Source organism: Betta splendens, chromosome 2, assembly GCF_900634795.4.
Source record: "Betta splendens chromosome 2, fBetSpl5.4, whole genome shotgun sequence".
NCBI lineage: Eukaryota > Metazoa > Chordata > Actinopteri > Anabantiformes > Osphronemidae > Betta > Betta splendens.
The window spans coordinates 23,471,803-23,495,943 of record NC_040882.2 but is presented as its reverse complement, the minus strand read 5'-3'; the positions used below and the strand labels follow the sequence as shown (position 1 = coordinate 23,495,943).

The window sequence follows — 24,141 nt, the reverse complement described above, 5'->3', positions numbered from 1 at the left end:
AGGCACATATCAACATAAAAGAGAACATTCTGTTGTGATGGCACTGAAATATGACATTTAAGTTAAATTCAAATTTACATCTTAATTTGTGATTTAATTTATGTTTCTATTTAATAATATCCCCGGGAAAAATATGTTTTGGCCAAAGCGTGTTGTGGGTGAATTGAATCCAGGGTCAAACCCAAAGGACCAGCCTTTCAGCCCTACATCATTTAACCAAAGCAAACCTTTCACAGCAACTTTCATTCACTCTTCCGTGTCTGTGACGGCACGGCTTAACGTTTGTATTAAGTGACAGATGTAATGGATCGGACAAAGTTGCCAATTTGTGCTATGAAAATGCATCAGCCACCTGTCAGGCCACAGAGGAGCAGATGGATTCAGGGTCTAATCAGGCCAAGTTCAGGCGTGAGTTAAGCCCTGCGTCAGCAACTAGTGGCACTAATAAAGACGGAGGGAGGTTTGGTAACTTGCTTTGATGCATTAACATTTCTGCTCTTTTTATTCTGCAAATATAATTATGCAGACAACAGACGGGGTAAAGTGCTGCAGAGAGAGCAGTTTGGATTACAGACTGTGTAGCTTTGATGCTTCAAAAGAGCAACAGCGAAAGCGATGTAATGAAAAAGAAGAGGGGGAAAATGCACATACCAATACAATAAAGGCAGATTAGAGTGCTTGAGATGGGGATTGACGAAGATCAGCCCCTTGCTGAGATGTAAATGGGGGAGGGGGCGTACAACTGGTAGTGGAGATACCTTCCCTGCAGGGTCCCATTGTCTGCACCCTCTGGCTGTGAATACAGGGCTGAATCCAGCAAACAGGACATTGTCTCCCACTAGCTGATCGCCACATGTTGCCGTGTTGTCTGATGTTTCCTCCTGCAGTGTTTCACACTTGTGCGGTGAAAGGCTTCCTCCCTTTAGCTCAGGAAATTCGTGCAGGGTGTGATTTCTTCTCTTATGCATTGCGCTAGATGAAGCAAATCCTTCCTCTCCCTGCCTTCAAACGGCCTGTCTATTATTAAAAGCTTTTAAACGAAGCACTGTGTTGGCCGACTACCAAATGCAAAGCTTGTTGCCAAGGAAACACATACCCGTGTCAGCTCTCGCTCTCTTTTTTTTTTTCTGCCCTCCCCTGAGGCTCATATTTCAAAACTGTCAGCAATCGCGTGCGCTCACAGTGCTGCCTTTCAGCTAAAAGCTTTTTGTGGTGCCGGTGAAGCCAAAATAGAGCGGAAAAAGAGAGCGAATGGGAGTGGTTAGAGGATGGGGGAGGAAAAAAGAAGGGCCTCCCCCTCTGTTGCCACGGCAACTTGATGTCACGCTGACATCACACACCACTAAAAGCTTTTAACCAGATTCGTCTCCTGCCTTAGGCCCCATTTTGAGTCCTCTTTCAGCAAGGCTAGGGGGAAGGGCAGAGGCAGGACGGTGTGTGTGCCTTCTAGCATGTATCACTCCCCCACTGCAGACTCAGCACCGCTCTTAGCACAGTAAAAGACTTTTAAAGCCAACCTCTAAAGATCTTATTCCTGCAAACACAGCCTGCACAGGCCAAGAGAACTATTTAAAAAATGGCAGCAGAGGATGGTTTCAGCTACTTGATCCCAGGCCACAGTGAGAAACACAGACGGGCCCCGAACTGGACCGATGGTGAAATGAAAGCGCTCCTGTACGTTTGGGAGGAACACCACAACGAGCTGAAAATGAGCAAGAGGAACGCTAAGGTTTATGAGAAGATGTCCCAGAGGTTTTTCCAGCTCACGGGAGAGCAGAGGTTCAAAGAGGAGATCAAGATGAAAATCACCAACATGTCCTTCCAGTACAGGCAAGTGCATCATATCCAAAATAAGAAAGGTTTGAAGCAGTGACGCGTGGCTACAAAGTTCCCTTTCTGCTCCAACAGGCGACTGAAGTCCACAGCCGGTGACGGCGGCGAGACGCCGGACTGGCCGTACTATAAGGCCATTGAGAAGATCCTCTCAAAGCCGCCTGAGAACGGGCGGGTGAACCCCTTGGAGTTCCAGGCCTCGGCTGCAGGTCCTTCCACCTCCTCCCAGTCCACAGACATTAGCCTGGTGCCCCCGTCGGAGGAGGGGGGGGTGGGCTTCCTGCCCGAGTACACAGGCTCCTCAGATGAGATGGAGATCAAACAAGAGCTGGACTCTCTGAGCTCTGACAGCGAGCGCACGCAGGGCTCCAGGTAACAGGGGCACCAATGTGCAACTTGTTCGCATTAATATCTGTCTTTTTCACTTCTCTTTTATATTTTACACGTATGACATCTGTTTTGTCAGACCTGCCAGGTTTGATTTAGTCATAAGCCGTTTTCCACTTTGTAGAGCACTAGTCCAGATTTATCAATGCCGGTCTAGTTTGTCATCACACTTCATTAGACAGGTGGTGGTGAGCACAAATCCCAGGATAATTATTGAATTAGCAGAGGAAGAAATACCACAAAGTTGTGCCTCTGAACACTGCCTCGCTGTCTTTCAGCTCACATCCCATTTCAGCCAGGAAGAGGTTTGCCAACAGGCATCTGTCGATGAAGAGGAAGAAACTCCGCGTGATGCAGGCCATGCTGCAGGAGCAGAAGCGGTCCAGTCGGGCCGTGGAGGAGATGTGCAGGGAGACGCGCCGGGCCATGCACCAGCAGAACCTGCTCCAGGTCCAGTGTCTGCAGCTGCAGGAGCGAATGATGAATCTTCTGGAGAAGATGATCCAGATTCCCTCTCCCACATCGGTGCCGTGGAGTCACAGCGGAGCCAAAGATCCAGGGAAACCGTGAAGTGTGCTGCTTAGGGTTGTCAACAAGGGCATGGTTTTGATTAATTTACATAATAGAAGCTAAAATAACACGTATTAATGTCAACTGGACTTCTTTTCAGTCGGTTTGACTCAACATTCAGACAACTTCACCTGGAACTGAGACTCTTCACTCAAACATGTATTGCATTATAGCTAATGTTATTTAACATGTTGAAGGCTCATTGTGTTGTATAACTGCAGTGTATATAGCACATACCAGTAAAATAAGTATGGAGAGGGTCAAACGAAGGCTGTCGAGATTTTAAGGCTCCGGTCTGCGTTTTAATATCAATAATAGCTGTATCATTATGATTTGTCAAGAACCTAATTAAAATCGCTATGGGAACAACATGCTTGCTAAACTATACTCATCTTGTCTTTTAATTTCCCACTGTGCAAAGATAATTACAGGTTTGAGAGATGTGATGCCAAAGCAGAGCCATTTGTAGCAGTGTGAACTGGTGGTTGGGACAGTAATATAATAATAATCCCCATTGTGTTTGAGGACAGACAGCTAATACCCACACAGGCCTCATGAAATCGGTGATAAACCAAATTGCTGCCGTCTCTCGTGGAAACTTTCTGACTTTTATTGGTCTTGCTTTAAATAACTGTATGACAGTCGCGCTATTTGGTTTTTAATAATAGTGAAATTCCTCTTTTCAGCGGAAAGATCTAGGATAGCAAGTAATGGTTATTTTTCTATTCATGTACATGAGGATAATCCGCCTGCAAACTAAATAAAGTGAATGTAGCATTTAAACCGTTGCAAACTACAACACAGAAATCAATAGCACAAACTGTTTCTATGTAAGAATGATTGTTGTTGTTTGCATGTCTGTAAAATAAAACCTAAAATCTTGCCATCAAATCATGTGTTTAATTGTAATTTGATCCACTGTAACCAAAACATTTACTGTTTGTATGTGGGGTAATTACTAAGGGACAAAGAGTGATTCTACAGTCTTTAATTGCCAGAACCTGTGATTAGGTTGGTTCCAACTCCATATTACAGACTGGCTCCAGAACAAGAATGTTGTTCCGAGAATAAGTTACAGCAAATCTTTACTACAGCCATTCAAATGACAAGGTGAGTGACGTGAGTGACGCCTTGTCCCTCTATGAACAATCCTATTGTCACATGACGCATTTTATCAAATGACTGCCAGTTACACCCTTTATCATGCAAAGGCGTGTGCAGCAAAGCCGTGTGGCCTGTGTGCAGCCGTTGCAGCCCTTTGACCAGGGAAGCATTGTTTACAAGCCCTGCAGTGAAGAGCAGCACCAGAGCCAGAGAGACGGGACCGTCCCATGTGCAACTGGACTGCAAAAAATATACCTTACCTGTATAAATATACAGGTAAGTCAGAAACTGGTTACTTTGACATATACATTAGTTAAATTTTATATTCCTTCTTTTTTATTTACGATCCTTGAATTTTTTGCCCTTTTCTCATATTCTAATTTTGAAGGTGAATAAATAGGGTGCTTAAGTCATGAAAATTTGTTTTATTATGTAAAATATATGTTGTCAACTGCCATCAACGTCAGCCAATAGCGTCACTCTAGTTGTTTGAATATTGAATGCGACGTGCTCGGCGATTGGCCAGAACGAGACGTCACGTGCGCAAGAGACGTTACGCTGTCATGGTTACAGTGAAAGACGCTTTGTGGTCGCCGCGGTGAGCGACTGGACGAAGGCGGCGCTCGCGCTCGTTGCCATAAGGACAACTGGTAACTTATGAATCACGGCGGCGGAGAAGTGTTGTGCACAATGTAAAACGGACATTTGATGTGAAAGATGTGAACTTGGGGACGTTTTTTGACGCCAATGTAAACTTGCGGGTGTTTGGCGGAACTTTTCTCTCCTGAAAAAGGTAATATTAAACATTTCAAAAGTCACCGTAGCTCACAGAGGCTCGTTGTTTGGGTCTCACGCGCAGCCTCCACACAGTTTTATCGGTTTGCCTGTTTTTCCAAGCGATGCGTGTAAAACTCCTTCCAGGCTTTTCAGGCGTTATAATGCTCGTATCTTTTGTGGTGAAAGGGGCATTGAAACGTTTAAGAACTGGCTGGCTGTAGTGTTGTGGGGAGCAGGGAGCCAGCTGGCGCTATGTTTGGGGCGTGATGGAGGGTGGAGGGGGGTCATTTGCAAGCTGTGTCTTTTCTCAGACAGATAATTGCTAAACTAAGATTGATATCAGCGCTTACCATAGTTATTAAGTTACTTTGGGCTGCAAATCCAGTTAAATATGTTCCTTTTTAGGGTTGTGTATTGTAAAGTGTATAAATAAATGGGCCTAACAAATACACGTGACTGATACAGAGTGAAAAGTATGAATATTTTTATGAGCTTTAAAATATTAAACAGCAATAACTGTGATTGTGACAAGTAACAATTTGGTCGTTTCGGCGTCTCAAATAAAAACTTTCCTCAATTTGTTTATCTAAAATTAACTTTTACAAGACTTTTACTGACACCAACATTGCTTGTTCTTTTGTGCTCCCTTTGTGTATGTCTAGGATGACAACAACACAATAGTGTTGGCAACTTACAGATGTTTCAGATTCCTCACAGCACACTACAAGTAAGATGAGGATACAAGGACAGCCCGAGGGCGTGCGGAGGCGTCTGGACTTAAATGTAGCTGGTGAGCTCAGGAGTGTGGAGGTCATCCGTGGCCGAAGCGGATATGGCTTTACCATTGCAGGACAGAGGCCGTGCATGATGAGGGGCATCCTGAAGGGAAGCCCTGCTGACCTGGTGGGACTCAAACAAGGGGATCGCATCATGGCCATCAGTGGAACGGATGTGTCCACTGCGCCACATGACACAGTGGTGCAGCTGATTGGCAGCTGCAAAGGACCCCTGCGGTTGGTGGTGCACACCGAAGGACGAATAATGGGGAACCCCATCCTTCATGATGCAAAATTTGGGGTTTGCCAGAAAAATGGTATTTTCGAGAAGGCTGCAGTTCTCCGCACTGTTTCAGATGATTCAAGCAATTCCTCAATTAACTCGAGTCACGGCGTCTCTGCCAGACAGAGGCCTGTGTCAGAGCCTGATATGTCACAGTGGTCACAACAGTGGAGCTCTTTAGCTGAGCAGCCAAAGGAGGAAACTTCCAGAATAAGGGGCGTGAACTGTACTTTTGCAGGTACAGAGGAACTCAGCCCAAGCTGGAGTGTTTTAAACATGACAATGGTAGTAGGTTACCTGAGCTCCACAGAGCTGATTCTAAACACTAGAGAATCAGAGGAGGATTGTTTAAGAGCCATTCGTGAACGAATAAGACAGTTGGGAACAGAGCAGAATACCCACACCCTGGTGATAATGAAGATCATGTTTGACTGCATACGACTTTGTGACGACACTGGAGCAGTTTTGGCAGCTTTTCCTGCTGAGAACCTTGTCTTGGGGGCTGTATGTGCTGAAGACCCACGTTTCTTTTGTCTCGTCACTACAGCACATATTATAAATGGTCGCGTCCCAGCGGACAGTCCGCTAAGGGCTTCCTGTCATGTTTTCTTCATTGACCCAGAGTTAGGAAACCATGAGGACCACATAGGGATTGCTGGGCGCTTTGGTTTTGACTGCACACCAGATCCAGATTCTTTAGGCTGCCTGGAATTCCCTCAGACTCCTCCAGATGTCCTTCACTTTGTAACAGTCCTCTACAGTGACATGGGGGAGACTGTGGAGAGGCTTAGAGTCAAATTGGACCTGGAGGCTCAGCAGCAAGCCAAGGAGAATGGCAGCACTGGTAAACAAGGGAGTGCCAGCAGCAATGCAGACAGTGGAATTGGAAATGCGTCCCCCCCTGAGGAGAGAGCGGACAGGGATTTCCCTTCTGCAATCCAAAACCACCCTGGGGCCCACCTTCCCAGCTGTCCATGGGATTATCCTCCGGATGAAGACCTTAGTCCAATTAATCTCTTAAAGAATGACCATAAACCTAAAACAGAGAACCATATCAGCACACATTCTCTTTCAGAGTCACTTCCAGGTCCTGATTCCCTAACTAGCTTTTATGGTGGTCCCCCACCCAGGCTCGAGTTCCAGTTTAAGCCTCCGCCACCTCCTCTGCCTTTGAGTAAAAAACCAAACTTCTTTGCTGACCCTCTTAGAAGTAGCCAAAGGTGGTTCTCAAAATCAAGGTGGCCTAAAGCCCTAAGTGGTGATGCAGAGCCTCAAGTGATGTCCAACAATGATTGGTTGCCTGGTGTTAGTCTTAGCGCCAGCACCAATAATTTGCCTCCCCCAATGACTCAGATCCCTTCAGACAGGTATCAATCGGCAGAGGTCATCATGCTGCCTCCCAAAGAGGAATGGACCAAAAGGTTTCTTGAACAGAGAGAGAAACAGCGCAAAGATGGTGGTGGCAGAAATGTAAGTACAACACAAGCATGAACATGCAGGTTGTCAACAGTCACATCTTGACTTTATCTTTAACTTACAATGCTATTCAGAAATGCTAATCCAGTTTGTCTGGTCACGCAGGTTCCCCACGTTCCCCAAGTTTTGTGACACTATTTTTTCTAGCCCTATTTCCTTATAACTTTGTGAAATTATTTTCCCTATTTCCTCGTAACCCTGTAACACTGTCTGCTTTTGATTCTTTGTAACCAATTGCAGATATTTCTTTTATTAACACAGTCATCATCATCATCAATACCTGTCTTACCACCAGACTTTCAGGGAATGGCAATAAATCTGACATAAATAGCCAATATTACCACCAGTAGTAAAATGATGCACCTACAGTAACTAAATGATACCAGTGACATAAAAATGCATCTGAAAGGTGATCGCATTTTGTGTGTGCGTGTGTGTTGATGTTCCTATTGCCCACAAGATGTCCCTGTGTACCCATGTGGTGGTGGTCCATGGGCCTCTCTCAAGAGAGTAGAGATGCTGTATACATTAAATCTGAAATGGTTTCTTCCTTTCAGCTACAGCTCTAATTAATGAGCATGCAGCCATTATATATAAGTAGAAACGCATGTTAATATGTTATATGCGGTGTACGCTGGATACAATCATGATCAAAATGTAACAGTCATGTGTTTGCTGAACCAGTTCTCTCAGCCTTTCTTGTTCAAGCAAAATATTTTGCTGCTCTGGATTGTGTCTTTGTCCTTTGGCTTGCTTCAGATTAAAAAGAAGACGGTCTTGCACAGGAAACCAGGCAAATTACAGGGTAGAGCCCTTTTCATGCAGTAGTAATTATCCTCAATTCTTAGCTGTTTAAATGTTAGACACAGCCTTTCCAATCATATGAAGATGACATGGCTGGTTAAACTGCATTATTATTACTGAATACTGACAGGAAACCAGGGTGGTTCCACCTGATCTCCTATGATAGTTGGTTAGGCAGTAACAGCTTGTACTATTTGCAAATTGTTAGGGGGGGGGGTCTTATTAATACTGTGATGTTTTCATTTTGTCTCACACTTGAGATACTTTGTGTAACTGTAGTATTTTGTCTTATTTTGATAGAGCTCCAGGTTTTGGGGTATTGGTGGCATCCGTACCTCTAAACGTCGTTCTGCTAAACGTCTCAGTATGGCACGATCACTGGATGACCTTGAGGTAGGCACAATGTTCTTTTATTTATTTATGTATTTATTTCCTTATTTTGCCTTTTGGTATTTAAAAAGAAAAACAAAACCTTTAGCAATTATCTTATCACTTCATTATTTTGTCTTCTTCTTGAACAAAGTTCTTTACCTGATCTTGCAGTTGCACTGTGTAATAGGAAGTAAATTCATGTCACGTTAATGGTCTGGTTTACTTTTGTTCCCATTTTGTCATCATGACCAATTTGAACGTTGAACTGAACCACCCCCTTTCTGAAGCTGCTTCACTTTGCCTCTCTTTTTTAACCTTTCATTTCCGTTGCCTTGAACGCTGCATTTGCTGCTACACTTGTGGTGCGGGGTTGTTCACAAAGTGGTCTTTGTGCAGGCCACAGGCACGGTCCTGTTTGTTTGGCCTCGCTAATGAGCTCTGCAGCACGACCGAATATTGTGCTCACATTCACTCATATTAATGTTGTTGAGGAACTCTGTTTCTCTGCGTGCATGCATTACTCATCCACACTGATTCACATTCATAAAAACACACACTGTTCGTATAACTCATAACTGCTCTGACTAGGCACAAAAACAAACTGAAAAAGGGCCATACTGTATTGTATAGTCACACATTAGTCATGGTTATAACACCCAGACACACCCGCAGACCACACATTGTACTCAAGAGGCAGAAGCACAAATCTCCTTCCCTGGACTGTCCTAATATGCACACAGTCCTATAGTCCTATAGGGATAGAAAGCTCCAGGTTATTAGCTGCTCTGCTGCAGATTTACGTATGGAAGGTTACGACTTTCTGTGCGCATAGCACACTCTCTATATGTTCTTTTATTTTGAAAAGTCCACTAGTGTGGTTGTAATTATCCATGTTGACATTAGTACACATAATTACAAGTAATGTTTTAAGAAATAAGTTTGGGCTTTATTTCTTAACCATTAATATGTTATGATTTTATGATTCTTGATTGTATTACCATTTGTTTGTCTTGGTGTGATAATGTGATTCATAAATTGACATCATCCTCTTTGAAGACCAACACAGTGGCTGTCTAAACCTCGTTGTTCCCACCTCTGTTATGTGTAAATTGTTCGAAATCAAGAGGCTTCTGTCAGTTTTTGTATTTAACACTAACACTAACACACTAGATAAATCCATTTCCTATTTTAAAAAAACATTGTCTGGATGTTTTCACGCTTTTATCATTGTGTTTGGTTTTCTTTTTACACCTCCAAGTTTGCTGGAATTAATGGCCAAATGAGGGACTTGTGAAGTAGGCTCTGATTGATTTGTTTGTTTCCCACTGAAATGCATTTTTCATGCTTTAGATACTCGAATAATTAAGTTATGATGTTAGAGTTCATTGTTTATAATAGACTGTGCAGAACATGTAGTCAACCTATTTTTAAAAAACACTTCATTGAACATGTCAGATTTATGCTTCTTGGTACAAGTTCATGACTGGGGAATGCAAATAAGATAGAAAAGAATAAAGGGTACATGAGATATTAACATAACTATAGTATAGTATACATACTGTAGAAAACAAAGCTATCTGTTACAACCATGTCAACAGTAGACTTGTATTTGTGGTAAAACTGTCCTACTTCTATTTTGTGGTACTTCCATTCAATGCAGCTGCTTAAAGAAGAGTACTCACATGTATCATTATATCACTGTAACCGCACTCCAAAAAATCAAAATCTTATCAAGAGTATTTGTCTTGTTTTAGTAAAATTGTGTCATTGTGCTTGAAATAAGATTTATATTATTTCAATTATTATATTATTATTATTTCATTTATAATTTACAATAAGACAAAAATGTCTGCCAATAGTACAAGTGAAAAATGTCTTGGTAAGATTTCCGGAAATCAGATGTTTTGTCTTACAAAAAGCCCTTTCTATCTTGTGAAATGTTACTTGTTAACAAGTATGACTTTTTTCAAGTATAATAACACTGTTTTACTAAAAACAAAACAAATCCACTTTGATTCGTTGCAGTGCATATCCTTAGTGTCTTTGTGCTGCTGTTTTTTGTAATTTAAAATATGTTCATACTAGACACAAATAATGCTGGATGGAACATGGAAAGAACAATACTTAAGCTTTGTAGTTTAAGGTCAAAGTAGAACTATACCTGCCAAGTAATAACACCACAAGGGATGTTTTATGGTTATTAAAGGCAATTAGACCCTTACCACAGGGTCAGGTTTCAAGGGCTGAACTTTACCCTGGGCTCGTAGTCAGGGATCAAATGCACAGTTCTGAAAGCCCCTGCCACAGCAAACCAAAGCCCCTTCAGTGGTGTTACCTATTATGTACTGATGAGGCATTATGTGTACAAGATCTACCTGTTTTTGTTAGGAGCAGTCCAAAGAAATTAATTTAATTCTAGGATCTCTAAGAAGCTTTTGTATTGTAAAGTTGAGCTTGAAACGAGAGCCATTTTGCTTTTGAAGGCTGTTCTCCACTTCAGACAGAATACGGATAATGAATGATCAACCTGTCGAGTTAAGCTATTGCCCTCAGATTACTCCTGGCCTATACATATGCAGGAATTTTAGAGCAGGCGCAAACTTCAGCAGCCAAAGTGTTTGGCACACAACTTGTGCATTGTTGTCGTGGAAATTGTTCTGAAGGACTGTTCTCATGGCAAGTCTTGCAAAAATATGTGATAAGCCGTCGGTCGGTGCATGCATCTGCACTCACAAGGACGCTGTGAGGCTATTTTGGAGTTCACCATCAGTGCTTGGGGCAGACCCCTGTGGATAACCCTTCTATGTGGCCTCGCTGCATGTTGTAGACGAGCCCAGAACAATTTGCACACGTGTGGCCGTGTTGCTTTTTCCATGGTCAGTGGTGTGCGTCACTCGGCTTGCGCTGGAATGAGTGAATGCTCGTTGTTTGTCTTCACATTACAAAGCTTTTTGCTTTTTGCCCACACATTAAGACGGAACGCTCTAAAATACATATTTTTATGAAATCATGCTTTTGAGTAGGTTCAGTGTTTGCTTTTGGTTCATTAGTGGGAGGAAATGCTTTATGTTCTTGCAGCTGATTCGTTTCCCTGAATATTTTGAGTGTTTTGATGCATGCTGAGCTATTGTTGTCAGGACCCCCAATGTTTGAGCATATTAACGAATGGGCTGCTTTGTTTATTCCTTACTGTCAAAGCTGCTAAAAATGCCCCAACATCCCACTGTTCCAGCACCACGAGCCGATTCTTTTCTTCATCACAGACTCCCTGTTTCTAGCTCCAAACAGATGCTATGCGCCCCCGATGTTTAGCAGATGACAGCGTGTTCAACTTTGCGGAGATGACACCATTAGCAGGCTGCTGTGCCGGTGTTCACACTGACTCTGCCTTCTGAAGTGTTGCTGGATGTGAAAACATCTGTTAATGTGAGCCGGCACTTAATGCACTCCGTATTATGCAGGCATTCTCTAGGTGCTTTCTGGGAAATTTGGGGCACCTCTCCAGCTCCGTGAATGTGAAGTTTCCTTTCCTTTTAGGTGTGGAGACATTAGCAGCCCTTGTTTGCATGCCTGTGGGTAATAGATCTATCCTGTGGGTGTAGCAGAAAGAGAAGGCATGAAGACACAGAGACGGGGAGGGTGGTAAACAGAGGGAAAGAGAAGAAATTTACAGCTAAGGGGGGGAGGGAGGGAGGGAAAACGAGGAGCCGGCAGCAGAGGAAGAGAGGGAGCTTTTGAACTCCCAGTAGCTGTCAGGATTTTCAGCTCTCCTGCACGCTCCCTCCTCCCCCCCTTCCCCAGTTGAGCTCTGTCTCTCTGCACTGCGAGCACCGACTCACACACGCACCACGGCGCTCCAGCGGATGGACTCGTTTACACACACCAGGCGTGTGGAGCAGCGCTGAAAACGAGCCAAGCACACGCACAGCGCCATACATGGAGCAAACTTTAACTCTCAACTCTGTAAGTCTTCTTGTGGAATCTTGAAATCTCCATTTTGTCATGTCTTCACTTCTCCTCCGTTTGGTGATGCCATCTTCATCTTTGACCCCAGTTGTATCATCCCTGTCACTGAGACTTTTCCTTCTTTGGGCTCTTTGTGGCTCTGGTTGGAGCCTTAGAGAAGCATACAGTGGTTAGCTTGTGTGGTCTGTCAGAGGAATGTTTTGAGTAGTGCCAGCTGAAATCTCATATGCTGTAAAATACACACTGTGCCGCTGTATACAGTAGGATGTGGTCTAGTATCTATATCAGGATGCAAGCTGACCTTAAATTTGACGTTATACTGAATGGCATTTTTTGTAATGACCAAAGATTATTATTGTGAACTGCATGGGCCTTTGAATGAAGTGTGCTCTTTTGCACTCACCCTTAGAGTTGACCCTTTCTGCCATCAATTGCTGACAGAGGGAGAAGTTAGATTTGCTGTGTGGGGCAGAGAGATTGGAGGCTCTTGTTGTCAGATAGCATTATGTCTTGTCTGAATGTTCAGGAGTAATTTGAGGTGTTCGTGTAACAGCTATACTTTAGTCTGAACTCGAAATGGTTGCCTGTGGTTTTGCCTTGCCCCTGTTTGGCTTTGTACAGGCATGTCCCCACTCTGATTCACAAGCCTTCTGTCTGACTTATCTCTGAGCGCCAGCTGCCAAAATATGTTCTTTTTTTGCTGTTGCATGACTTCTGTCTGGTTGTTGTTCATTTTACACATTAAAGGAACTTATAGACAAGCAAGAATCTTGTTAAGATAATCATTAATAATATAACAGTTACTAAATTTAGATGCCAAATGTAATTTAATAAACTCTTTCTTTTATTTGAATGTGGGTGTGACATGAAAAGATGAGCAGAAATGGCGTGTTCCTGGGGATTAGTTGGAGAGGGAGGCAAACACGGCACACTTTTATCTCACATCACATGGCCAGCTCTGGAGTGTGGGTGGACAGTTGCGCTCACGAAATGTGTCCTTAGGCTAACATTATAGGATGCAAAGACTAACAGCCTGACATTTTCTAAATGTCTCCACTATGATTTCATTTCTTCTTTTCTCCGTCTGCAACAGGGTTTTATTGCTCTCTTTAAGTCCAACAACTGGAAAAACAGTATATTAAAACAGCAAAACTTGAGTAGCAGTTATTTAACTGTCCAGCTGTTGCTCACTGTATGAATATGCAACAGCCAATAACCCGATGACCAGATGTGGCTGTGGTTGCTGAGTTTGCAGTTTGACCAAACTGTAACCACGGAAAATATATTGCGTCGCCTTGACTGGATTGAGATGCACTGCAGCTCTACTCTTGGCTGTTGTACAGTACATTGACTCTGTGACGTCATCTATTGAAAGTCATCACTTGATTTTTCTTTAGTTGACCACACACTATTCATCATACCTGATTGACTGGCAACAGTGTGCATACACTGTGATGTAATACACAAAGTCTGGGAATGATTGGTAACTTTTCTCCTATCCCTGTTGTGCTATGAGTAAATGTGTCTGTAGTGGTTACTAAAAAAGGTATGACTTCAAAGTTACTAAGGTCTTTTATCTCCTCCCCGGTAACAATTGAAACATGTCTGGGATGCAGGAGGCTGTTCGTGATCTTCAACTTTCTACCTCACACAGCTCAGACGACACAGCGACTCACCGGCTTTTGGTGAAACACTGAGCAACCTAAAATATTTGAAGTGTAGAGGACTGTATGGAGGCTTAGAAAGTGTAGTGTAGGTGGTATCTTTTTGACCTTGTGTTGGCGCGAGATGCTGCAGAACTGGGCCAAGGTCCTGTCTACTAGCTGCTGATGTCATAAACATGGATCGACAGGACAGCCAAGTTACTTTCTCTGTGATATTTTGTTCCTAGACTACAAATTGCTGCTTCACAACATGAAATGCCGTCTGAACAGTGACCAGCAGTTAGTTTACATATAAGTCACACTCTTGTTATACAGTGGCGTGTAAAAGCTGTGAGATGTTCATTTATACCCTCCCTAAATATTGCATAGCAAATGTACCCTTTTTTCAAAATGGTGAACAACAACTCAATAAGTGTCAGGTTTCAGGTTGGAAAGTCCATTTTTGGTGTTTTTTATGGAAGAGAAAGAAAGCGGCAGTAGGGTGTGGCGGCATCTTATGTGGTTTACCCAACTCGAGCCCTCCAGGCTGGTGGGAGCGCAGCCTTTTCTGTATGATAATAACTTGAGATGGGAGGGGTCGTGGTCACTGTTTCTTGTTTCCCTCTGTGAAGTTCAGCTGTGCCTTGGAAATCAGATGTATTTAGCTCTACCAACCTACCCACCTGTGTCATACCAAGATTCCTTTTAATGTTAGAAAAAAAATTGGGTTCTCATTAATGGTTATAGGTTTGAATTTACAGTGTTTTACCTTTACCAGAACATGTCCAGGCAGAGTTAACATTGGTTCATCTCAGACTGTACATTGTTGTCGTAAGTGACAGTAAGACAAATACTGATATTAAAGTGCTTTGTGTGTTTCTGACCCTGCAAGAAGTAGGGCAGCAAAGAGAAGAGGTAAACATCTCCATACAGAGGAATGCTAGTTCTCCCTGTCAGCCTTTCATCAGCAACAAGTGGCTAACACAAACGCAGACTAGTAGCACCACACAAATCATAGTAATGCCACTTTAATCCAGACAGGAGCAGAGCTGTACCCATCTGCTGTGGCTAACCGGCTAGGGTCGGGGAACTGGCAGTAGATTACTGCTGATCGGGGGGGATTAAGAGATGAAACGCAGTGTGACGATGGCTCCTTTTTACATGCAAATCACTCATGTCTTTAAATGGATCGAGAATGACTCATTTGTTTACAGAGGGGATTACACTTAAAAGCTCCCTCAACGCAAGTCTGGACACTTTTCATGGCTCAGGGCCAAGGCCTAGAAATGCATCCAGCCATCATCATTTTAATGTTTAATCTAAAGTCATTCAAAGCTTCTCCTAAAAACAATTGAATAAACCTGCCAGTGGGGTGAAATTATGATCTTTACCAGCACATGTGGGAGGGGAAACGCTGTTGCACTTACATTTATATTTGCATTTAGAACCACTTTCAATTAGTCACAAAACTAACAGATTGTATTTTGTTTAATTGGATCATTAGTCCTATTGCAAAACAAGGAAACCTAGAATTACATAACTGACATCATTTCCAAGGCTTTTGTGACAGCAATGGGATTCCTTACCAGAGCATGACTCTCGGTCGCATATTAAGGTGCCTTATTTGTTTTGTGCTAATAATGAAAATATCTCTTGTAAGGGTTTAGCATTTTAGAGCCCTTGATGTGTTGGTAGATAGTAGATAGCAAACCTATGGGGACTCTAATTGTGTTGATGTTGTTTATCATTGCTGGATTCCTTGGCATCACTGGATATGCTGACCTAATGAGGTCCTTGCTAATGTGATCTGGATCAATAGTGACAACAAGATTTCCCACGTCAGAAACAAGGGAACCTACTTCTCCAATAATTAAATGCATTGTTGTCTGTCTGTAGTGTCTCCCTCCTCCACTGCCCTCGTTGCTTGGTTAGGAGAGAAATGTGTCTTCCATCTTATCAGTCACCGCACCCTCGCCCCCCTCCCTCCAAAGGAAGTTGCCTCCATGCATGGCTCTTTCTTGATGTTATTTTCAGGGAATGTTTTTTTGTCTGACACAGATAGCGTGTTCAGATTATTTTCCGTCTTCAGTCAAGATTGTTTGGCAGAGTGCTTGACATGCAATTAGTTAGGTCTAGTGACAAGCGGTGCTCATTGTCGCTGTAGCCTGTCTGCTCAGAGCCCACATGAAAGCCATTTATTTTGTGGAACATACTGAATTCTCCAGTTATTGACGCTAACGCAGGAATACACACATGCTTTTCCTGGAGGCATTTGACTTTAACCTTCCAACATCTTGCACTTACGTGCACGTCTTTGCCTCAGGAAAGGGTCAAAGGGCAGAATTAGTTTCAAAGTGCTAAAGCATAAAGTGTATACCAGGTAATCTTAGAAAATGTTATCCCAGAACCCACTTACACTGTGTTCCCGAACATGACATTTGATTGTTTGGGATTTACTGCACTGACTACGCAATTATAGAACAAAATCTTAGTGTTCAGACATATTTTTGCACTTTTCTCCAGATTCATGTTGAGTGTATTATTTCTACTGCTGATAGTAATAAACATGATGTTTACTTGCAGTTCAGTTCTAGCTGCAAGCCTTCCATTTAATACTACTGAAAAATGCCGTTTTGTCTGATGCACTACCTTCTAAGTGTTCAGTTTCTGTGCAAGATTCCTTTTATGTCCCCTTTGGTAGATAGGTGTTTTTGAAATCAATCTGATGTTTTTGTGTGTATGTTAAGGAAACAGAAATATTAGTGGATAGGGCCCAGCATACTTATTGGTGGGGTTCTGTTGAACATAAGAGATACTGTCAAATTTGTAAAGAGAAAACACTGTTTACAATCTGAGTCGAGTGTCTTAGTCAAAATGTAACAATGTCAATAAGATGTCACCAAAATGACTGTGAAACATCCATTCTGTCACTTAAATCCTAATCAACTCACTAATACCTAATGTGAAATAAAAGTGTAACTGGGGACGCTGCATCTCACAATTCGCACAATGATTAGCCAGGAGGTGTGAATGTCGAGTTTAAGCATCTCTTTTTTTCAAATCTTCACACAAATACTTCTGCCATTTTTTTCTGTGAGCAATCAGGTGCAGAATAAAACTGTTCTGGAAGAAACTGTCCAAAAGAGTTTGGGCAGTCTTTATTTATCCACAATGGTACAGTACATTCAGTGGCAATAGACACATACTTCCATACTGTAATGGCACCTTTACCATGTCATATACTGTACAAACACATCAACACGTACAACACGTAAGATTTAGTAATCAAATCTACCTCTAGGACATCATCAGAATCAAATGAACGCAACAAAAGTTCTATGAGAACCAAACTCTGTTTCTCTCTCGCTGCTCACACTAAAAATCGGATTCTAAAGGAATCTAGCCTGATGGATGAACCTCAGAATGAGCCACCCTTTCGTTAAGAATAATAACTGGTCTAAAAGCAGTCAGCACTTAGCTTTGTTAGAAATCTGAATGCACAGTACTACAGCAGAGTCCAGGAGTAAGGAGGAAATAAAAACGTATTCTTTTCTGGTCCGTCAGGCTAATTGCTAACAGAAAACATTAAGTGACACCGTTTGGTGATCTGTGGCAGTTCATAATGCAGCTCAGAGTTAAGTTTGTGAGCCGCTAAAGTTTTATTCTGATTATGCGTAACTCATCTGGTTTCACTTTAAACTCCCTAACTGGATATTTCTTTTCCTCTCCCCGAGTAAAAAGAGAGTGCCCTGATTGAAAACAAAAGAGGAGAAGGCCAGTGCGGTTTTGACATACTGAGGAAAATAAAGGGGGGTTTAATTCGTCTGACTCCTCCATGCCACTGTGGCAGAGACTGTATGTATTGTCGAGTGGGTTTCCATGGCAACAGCTGCAGACTAAGAAAATCTTTCTTTCCTCCTTTGCAGCCTCCTCCTTTTTTCTTTCTGTCCAGTACACTGTCAAATTTCCTTCTGATTCTCCCTCTCTCTGTCTCACTCTCTCCGACTTGTACAGACATGGTTGCTGAGTTTTGGGTGGGGAATGTTCAGGTATGCATTCACACACACACACACACACACACACACACACACACACACACACACACACACACACACACACACACACACACACACACACACACTCACACACACATACACACACTTGCGCATACTCACATGCACATAATTTGTCTGTGTGCTCTTGGAGTAGCGGAGTAGGGAACAATGAGTCTCAAAAAGAGACTTTCCTTCAAGAGAACCTGGACATTTGGCACTGTAAGTAAACTGATTGTCAGCTGAGACTCCTCTTCCTCTTCCTCCACTTTATTAAAGCAGAGTGACTCCTTTTGTTCAGTCAGCTGCTTTTTTCTCATTAATTTCCCTCTCTGTTGCTTGTCTTTCTCCCACTCAGAACAGCTGTTCGAAGCGGCACGGACTGTTGGTTTGCGGTGTTAACTTGTGTTAAGGCTTGGAGGAGTTGTTTTGTGAAGTGTAGAGCAGGGCACATTTAGATTTTGAAGGCAGGTACATGTCTAAACAAGCCCAAAAAGACAAAATAAGTCACTTTAACACCTTGGAAATTCAGAACACTCTGTGAGAGGTGTTCATTAGAGCGACTGTAGTGTCAACTAATTTTACACTGATGATGTTTCACATGTCTCACACCAAATGCAGATAAATTTGTGTATATGTACATTACTCCAACATGTTGTGTGTCAAGATGCCAAACTGTACGCCGTGGGGGCTGTGTCACGGTAAAACTGGAAGAGTGGTTTCCATTGAAATCATGTTATCTTGTGGGATAGGATACACGCTGTGACATGAATGTGATGTCACACATTTGGTGTATAACATGAACAACTTACAAGACACTTCAAGCAGGTTAAAGAAATATTTGCAAATTAGCATATACTTACAGAGGGGCCCTGTACTTTTGCCGAGCCACCCACAGTGGACGGGCTGGTCACTAGAGGTGTCAACTGAGGAAGGGTTTGTGTAGATGAGAGGTAAGGGTGACACTTCAGCCTCATTGGAGGAGACAAGGAAAGCAAGCAAGCTATAATGAGCTGAAAAATATATAGTGGTGTGTGGTCTAACTTCAGCAGCCTCATACATACAAACAAGACCACACCATCATATGTACACGTGCGATGAATAATTATGTCAGTGGTTTAGTGGCTATTTTTATAAAAACTTTCAGAGCAGGCCGCTATACATTAGTTTTTACTTCCTAAACACAGCTGGTTTCTGCTTTTCATCTCTTTTATGTCCCTGTAGACTGAATGTTTCTTGGTTCTGAACTGGACACAATAACACATTCATTTCTCTCTATAGCACAGTTAATTTATTTTACAAAATAAATTACAAAACAAACAACAGTAACATTTGAGAATTACACATGTTTTGCAACATTTGTACTTATATAGACTCATAAGCAGGGTTATGCAATCAGGACACATTCATTGACATGACATTCTCCTCTTACAAGAGTGTGGTTTAACGTTATTACATCAATCCTTTGTCAAGACAGCGTTCATTCTGAATCCTCATACCTCTCCCACTCCTACTTAATGTATCACTGGTTAAGGGGAAGTTCCACCCCTTTTTAGAAGTAAATATTTGTTATGTTTGTCATCTCTGAAGACTCTAACACTGGCAAGTGTGAAAAATAATCACTGTAGTAAATTCACCAATCTGTGATTTCAGATTTTAACTTGGAACCTTTACTTTTCTAAGAACATTAAGCTCACATTGTGTGATGTCTGTCTTAAACCACAATCTCAACATTCGTTTTATTTTTAAGGTCTGAGGTTTAGCTTTTTTTAGAGCTAAAGGGGATGGACAGATGGATTGGGTGTTCTGTCATTTCCCTCTCCTCTGTTTCAACTTCACGTTGGTCTTTATTCTACCCACCCATGATTACTGTACACATGCTAGTCACCACAGAGGGGTGGCTTTGGGGTGTTGACTATATGGGGCTGGACTCAGCAGCAGCAGAGTTGTAAAGAGGCTGTGACAGACAATTAGTGGTTTAGTGGTCTATGTCTGATAGGGCTTTTACATGTGGTCACTCCCAAAATGGAACAAAGTGTCACGTCAGTGCACATGATCCCCCCCCCCCCCCCCCCATCTTCAGATGGCCAGTTGTATGAGACAAAACACAGAAAGAAATGTCTCCCGTCAATGCCTGTGTTCTAAGGCAGATATATGAAGGTTAAAACTATTATTGAAATCAAAACTGAGAGTTTAAAGAATGAGAGAGCACCTGATATAGTCCAGTGGTAAGCATTTTCACTAAAGCTCAAAGTGTATGTGCTCCTTGTTCTTGGCAGTAGGAGACCTGTTTAGGTGTATTATCAGCTTTGAATATTCACACTTTGAAGCTCCACCAACTCAGAAAACGCTCATAAAAATAATCTCCCGTGTTCAGAAGAAACCTCCAACGCACCAATTTTTCAAACGTTCTTGGACCGATGCGCCTCTCATTTTTCCCCTGCATTACTACATTATTTTGGGACAACAGTTTGGGCATGCCTGACTTATTATCTGACCAAAATGATGCCAAGAAAAAAGAAGCCCAGAGCTGAAGTAGGGATTTGTTTTTTAGGTTTTGCCAGGTGAATATCTGTTGATCCATTATAAGATTAGACTTGGGTAATGTGGAGTATTATCCCTTGTCTGTATTCACACTCAAATATGGAAATGTGCCACCATGATGTTTGCATGCCAACTAGGGAAGCTTGTGCTGCTTGCTGTTTATACAGGAATCTCAACACATGCATAAACCACTTGTTCCCCGCATTAGCAAATGAACAGAGGATCATTACAACCAATGAAGGCCCCTCAAGTTGCTCGATTGCTGTAGTTAGCAGGAATGCACACATCGAGGGCTGTGAGTGCTTGTATGTTTTGTCCTATAAAAATGAGGGGTGGGTCCTAGCATGGAGGTGTGAACAGCTGTGTGTGGTAGAGACTAGGGGTCCACCCATTTACAAATTAAAGCCCTAGTGTCAGGACAACGCCACAAAGACACAACACCTCAGTGGAGCGATGCCTGGAGAGACAGTGCTATCAGCACAGTCCTCAGCCTCTTGTCTCAGTCCAGGAGGTCATGAGGGCAGCCTCTCACTCATGTCTCTCTTTGTTCTCTTTCAGTCTGCTGCTTCTTCAGATGGCGGTGAGTACATTTCCTTTAATATTTCCTTTAATAGTGAATCTATTTCACCTTATTCACGGTGCACTGCTTTGTTGTATTTTAGTTAAGCCTTGTAGTTGCTTAATAAAAAAGGTCTTAAAATGTCTATAAACAGACTTTTAGTGAGGATGATGTATTTGCTGTATGCTGCAGGCCTCATTAACAAAGGTTGCTTGTTGAGTGAGTTTGAGGTTTTTAGTTGGGGCTACCATGTGTGCTGTCTGGTCCTGCCTCTGAGTGTACTTCCTAACAAGCTGACCAAGGCTGTGGTACGGAGTGTAGCTCCAATCTTTTCACTGTAGGTGTAGGTGCAGTGCTTTCTCATGTCACATCATTAACTGAGTTTGTGTCTCTGTCCTAAAAGTAATCAACCAAGCTCAAATAAATGTTTTTTTCAGCAAACTGTAGGCAGGGGCACTCAGTGATGCATATAACTGTTCGTTTGGGCTTGTTGTAAAAACCCACTGTTCCTTAAATTGCTACACATAAAACCGGTGAATTTGCCTCAGTTAAACAAATTGCTTAAAAAGAGGTGAAGTAAAGGTCACACTAGTCGCAACCCAGAAAACCATGTGTAAGCCAGTGATGTCAGTCACTCTGTGGTACTTTTATTTTACAACACCACAGTTAAACTGCACCCCTCCTCGTGCAGGCGTTCTGGACAGATGAAACTACAGTAATCAGCGCTGCTTGTTAACTGACCTAGCTAACGCTTCTGTTTCTAACAGTAAAGAAGATAAAGTCACACCAGTTGCCCATGCCAACCAGTTGACTCTCTACAAAAAGCTACTGTGTATCTCTAACTGCTCCTGCTGTGACCCTTTTGTTTCTTGTTTTTACTGTGCTCTCCCTCATTGCGTGGCCAAAAGCTCTAAAGTGGCCATCTGCTGCCATGATAGCAGGTACTGTGCAGACCGAGGCCTCTGCGCTAGTTGACCACTATTCCTGTAGCTTCCTCCTCTCATTAGTCCTCCTTTGCTGTTTGTCTTTATCCTGGGCAACCAGATCCTCTCTTGCATCATAATATGTTTTAACCTTTGACATTAACATATTATGCAACCGGAGCTGATGAATAGCACAAAGAGTAGAACAAGGAGCCATTAACTTTTAACACCCTTGACCTTTACTAATGCAGGCTTTGATGTTCTTGTTTGGTGCATCTAGGGAACCTTTTCTCATTACATCTAGATTGTTCATGACATGTTTTTACATCTCCGTAGTTCAACAGGATTAAGTTTTCTTATTAACCCCTTTCCTGCAATTTTATTAAGCTATAGTCAGATGGTAATTGTTAAAAAAGGAAAGAGTTTTATATGGTAGTTAAGCATAAATAGTGAACATTAGCACTCATTTAGAATTGAATGTGCTCATTCTACTTCATACTTTATTGCTGTTTACTTTGCTATAAACAAATCTGGACTTGCAAAACGTCTTAAAAATATAAAGAGAAATATTCACATAAACATTTAGGTGCAAGATAAAAAACTAGAGATTGATGCTAATGCTCCCTCTGGCTGGACTTACTCTTTAACACGGGAGCCTGCTAACCTTTGTGTTGCTCTCCTGTATTTTAGACTACAGTGGAGTTCAGCTGCAGGGATGCTGCAGCCAAAGCAGCCTGAACAGTAATGGCAGTCTACCAGGAACAGGGAGCCACCGAGGGGCTCCAGAGCAGCGAGTGGCCAGCTGGGCTGCCTGCTTTGAGCGTCTCCTCCAGGATCCGGTGGGCGTGCGCTACTTTTCGGTAAGCTGAGAAAAAGTTTCTCAAGTTGATTGTATCCCTTCTGAGCAAAAGTATTAAATAGCGAACGCAAAGTTTATTTGTGCTGTAGATTCAAGATGTTTCAGAAAAACAGCGTGGGCGAACAGTAGCATTGTGGTTTGGATTTTAACAGTTGAAGCCTTTAAAAATCATGGCATGTTGTGTGAGTGGGAAAGGAAAGTAAGTTAGGCTGGAAGCCAGCCATTTTACTTTTGCTTAAAAAATCAGCATTGTTATATCGTGCTGCAGTAGGCTCACTGGCTCCATGCATGAAGTACTTATCATACATTCTGCTGTGTAACTGTTGTTGAGCACTGAATCATGTGTAACCACTAATATTGACGGAACCTGAGCAAGTGAAGGGACAGCACAGATAGACTTGAGTGACAACCATTTCTTAGTTTTCAACGCTAGCAAGTACAGGCATTTTATTTACCGTGCCTCCTACATAAAAGATGCGTATTTCATTTTTTAGCCCACAACACCTAAAGGAAGGCTTGACATGAAGTTCTGGCATCCCAGAACCACCTCCCTCCTCACCTTCCCTCAACACCGATCAGAGATACACTCGCCTACACAACCCTGCATCTACGCTTACAGCAATTTTGTTCACAACATTACACTGAATCATTTCAGTACTATTTTCAATAACAGGAACGAAGTTGAGAATGTGATGGCCAGTTTGAGATTATATAGAAATTTGTCTATTGTGTATTTCCACAGGAATTCCTTAAGAAAGAATTCAGTGAGGAGAATATCTTGTTCTGGCAGGCCTGTGAATACTTCAGTCATGTTCCTGCAACAGATAAAAAACAGGTAAGTAAATAGTATAGAGCAACAGATGCAGTTTGGGGATGTTTTTTTTGCATATTGCAAACTAACAGCTTAAGTAGGTTCCAGTTAAAAATAAAACCTATTTGTATCCCCTTTGTCGTCTTCCCTTATTAATGAATCAATATGATTGCATTTTTTGAAATACTTTATTTCAGTGCCTGAATAAGAGCACGAGAAATATGTTGCCGATTTTCTCCTTCCCACCCAGTACGACTTATCCTGTCATTACATTTGTGTCCCCACTGCTTTACAGCAGAGTAATACAGCCACTAATGGGTCTAACAGCAAAGGGTCAGTGCATGTCAGCAGCCAACTTGATTCCTATTTAATTGGGTGAAAAACATCTATTAAAAAGTGACT

General features: G+C 42.3%; 2 protein-coding genes across 7 annotated transcripts in view; both read left to right on the top strand.

The window, feature by feature from the left end:
* The first annotated feature begins 435 nt into the window (after nucleotides 1-435).
* msantd1 (Myb/SANT-like DNA-binding domain containing 1) lies at nucleotides 436-3,672 on the top strand. The gene is made up of 3 exons (XM_029135041.3): nucleotides 436-1,830; nucleotides 1,909-2,205; nucleotides 2,499-3,672. Exons 1-3 carry the CDS (start codon nucleotides 1,577-1,579, stop codon nucleotides 2,788-2,790), a joined length of 843 nt encoding a protein of 280 aa, XP_028990874.1. The 5' UTR covers nucleotides 436-1,576; the 3' UTR covers nucleotides 2,791-3,672.
* A 380-nt stretch (nucleotides 3,673-4,052) lies between these two features.
* Nucleotides 4,053-24,141, top strand: part of LOC114844663 (regulator of G-protein signaling 12) — a 30,457-nt gene continuing 10,368 nt past the window's right edge. Inside the window, exons 1-6 of one of the 6 annotated variants that reach the window (XM_055503041.1) lie at nucleotides 4,053-4,170; nucleotides 5,334-7,200; nucleotides 8,311-8,403; nucleotides 21,146-21,167; nucleotides 22,760-22,929; nucleotides 23,671-23,763. In XM_055503041.1, coding sequence (XP_055359016.1) covers nucleotides 5,404-7,200; nucleotides 8,311-8,403; nucleotides 21,146-21,167; nucleotides 22,760-22,929; nucleotides 23,671-23,763 — 2,175 coding nt within the window. In that variant the 5' untranslated portion in view covers nucleotides 4,053-4,170; nucleotides 5,334-5,403. Of the gene's footprint in view, nucleotides 4,171-4,469; nucleotides 4,688-5,333; nucleotides 7,201-8,310; nucleotides 8,404-12,060; nucleotides 12,346-18,130; nucleotides 18,266-21,145; nucleotides 21,168-21,212; nucleotides 22,088-22,759; nucleotides 22,930-23,670; nucleotides 23,764-24,141 lie in introns of those variants that run through there. The other 5 variants (XM_055503039.1, XM_029132212.3, XM_055503043.1 and 2 more) reach the window with 5 other exon arrangements.

Excerpts from the sequence above, each read along its gene's own strand:
- msantd1 (XM_029135041.3), top strand. The coding sequence starts at position 1,577 with ATGGCAGCAGAGGATGGTTTCAGCTACTTGATCCCAGGCCACAGTGAG. Across the intron at positions 1,831-1,908 it reads AACATGTCCTTCCAGTACAG|GCGACTGAAGTCCACAGCCG; the intron begins GCAAGTGCATCA and ends CTGCTCCAACAG. Across the intron at positions 2,206-2,498 it reads GAGCGCACGCAGGGCTCCAG|CTCACATCCCATTTCAGCCA; the intron begins GTAACAGGGGCA and ends GCTGTCTTTCAG.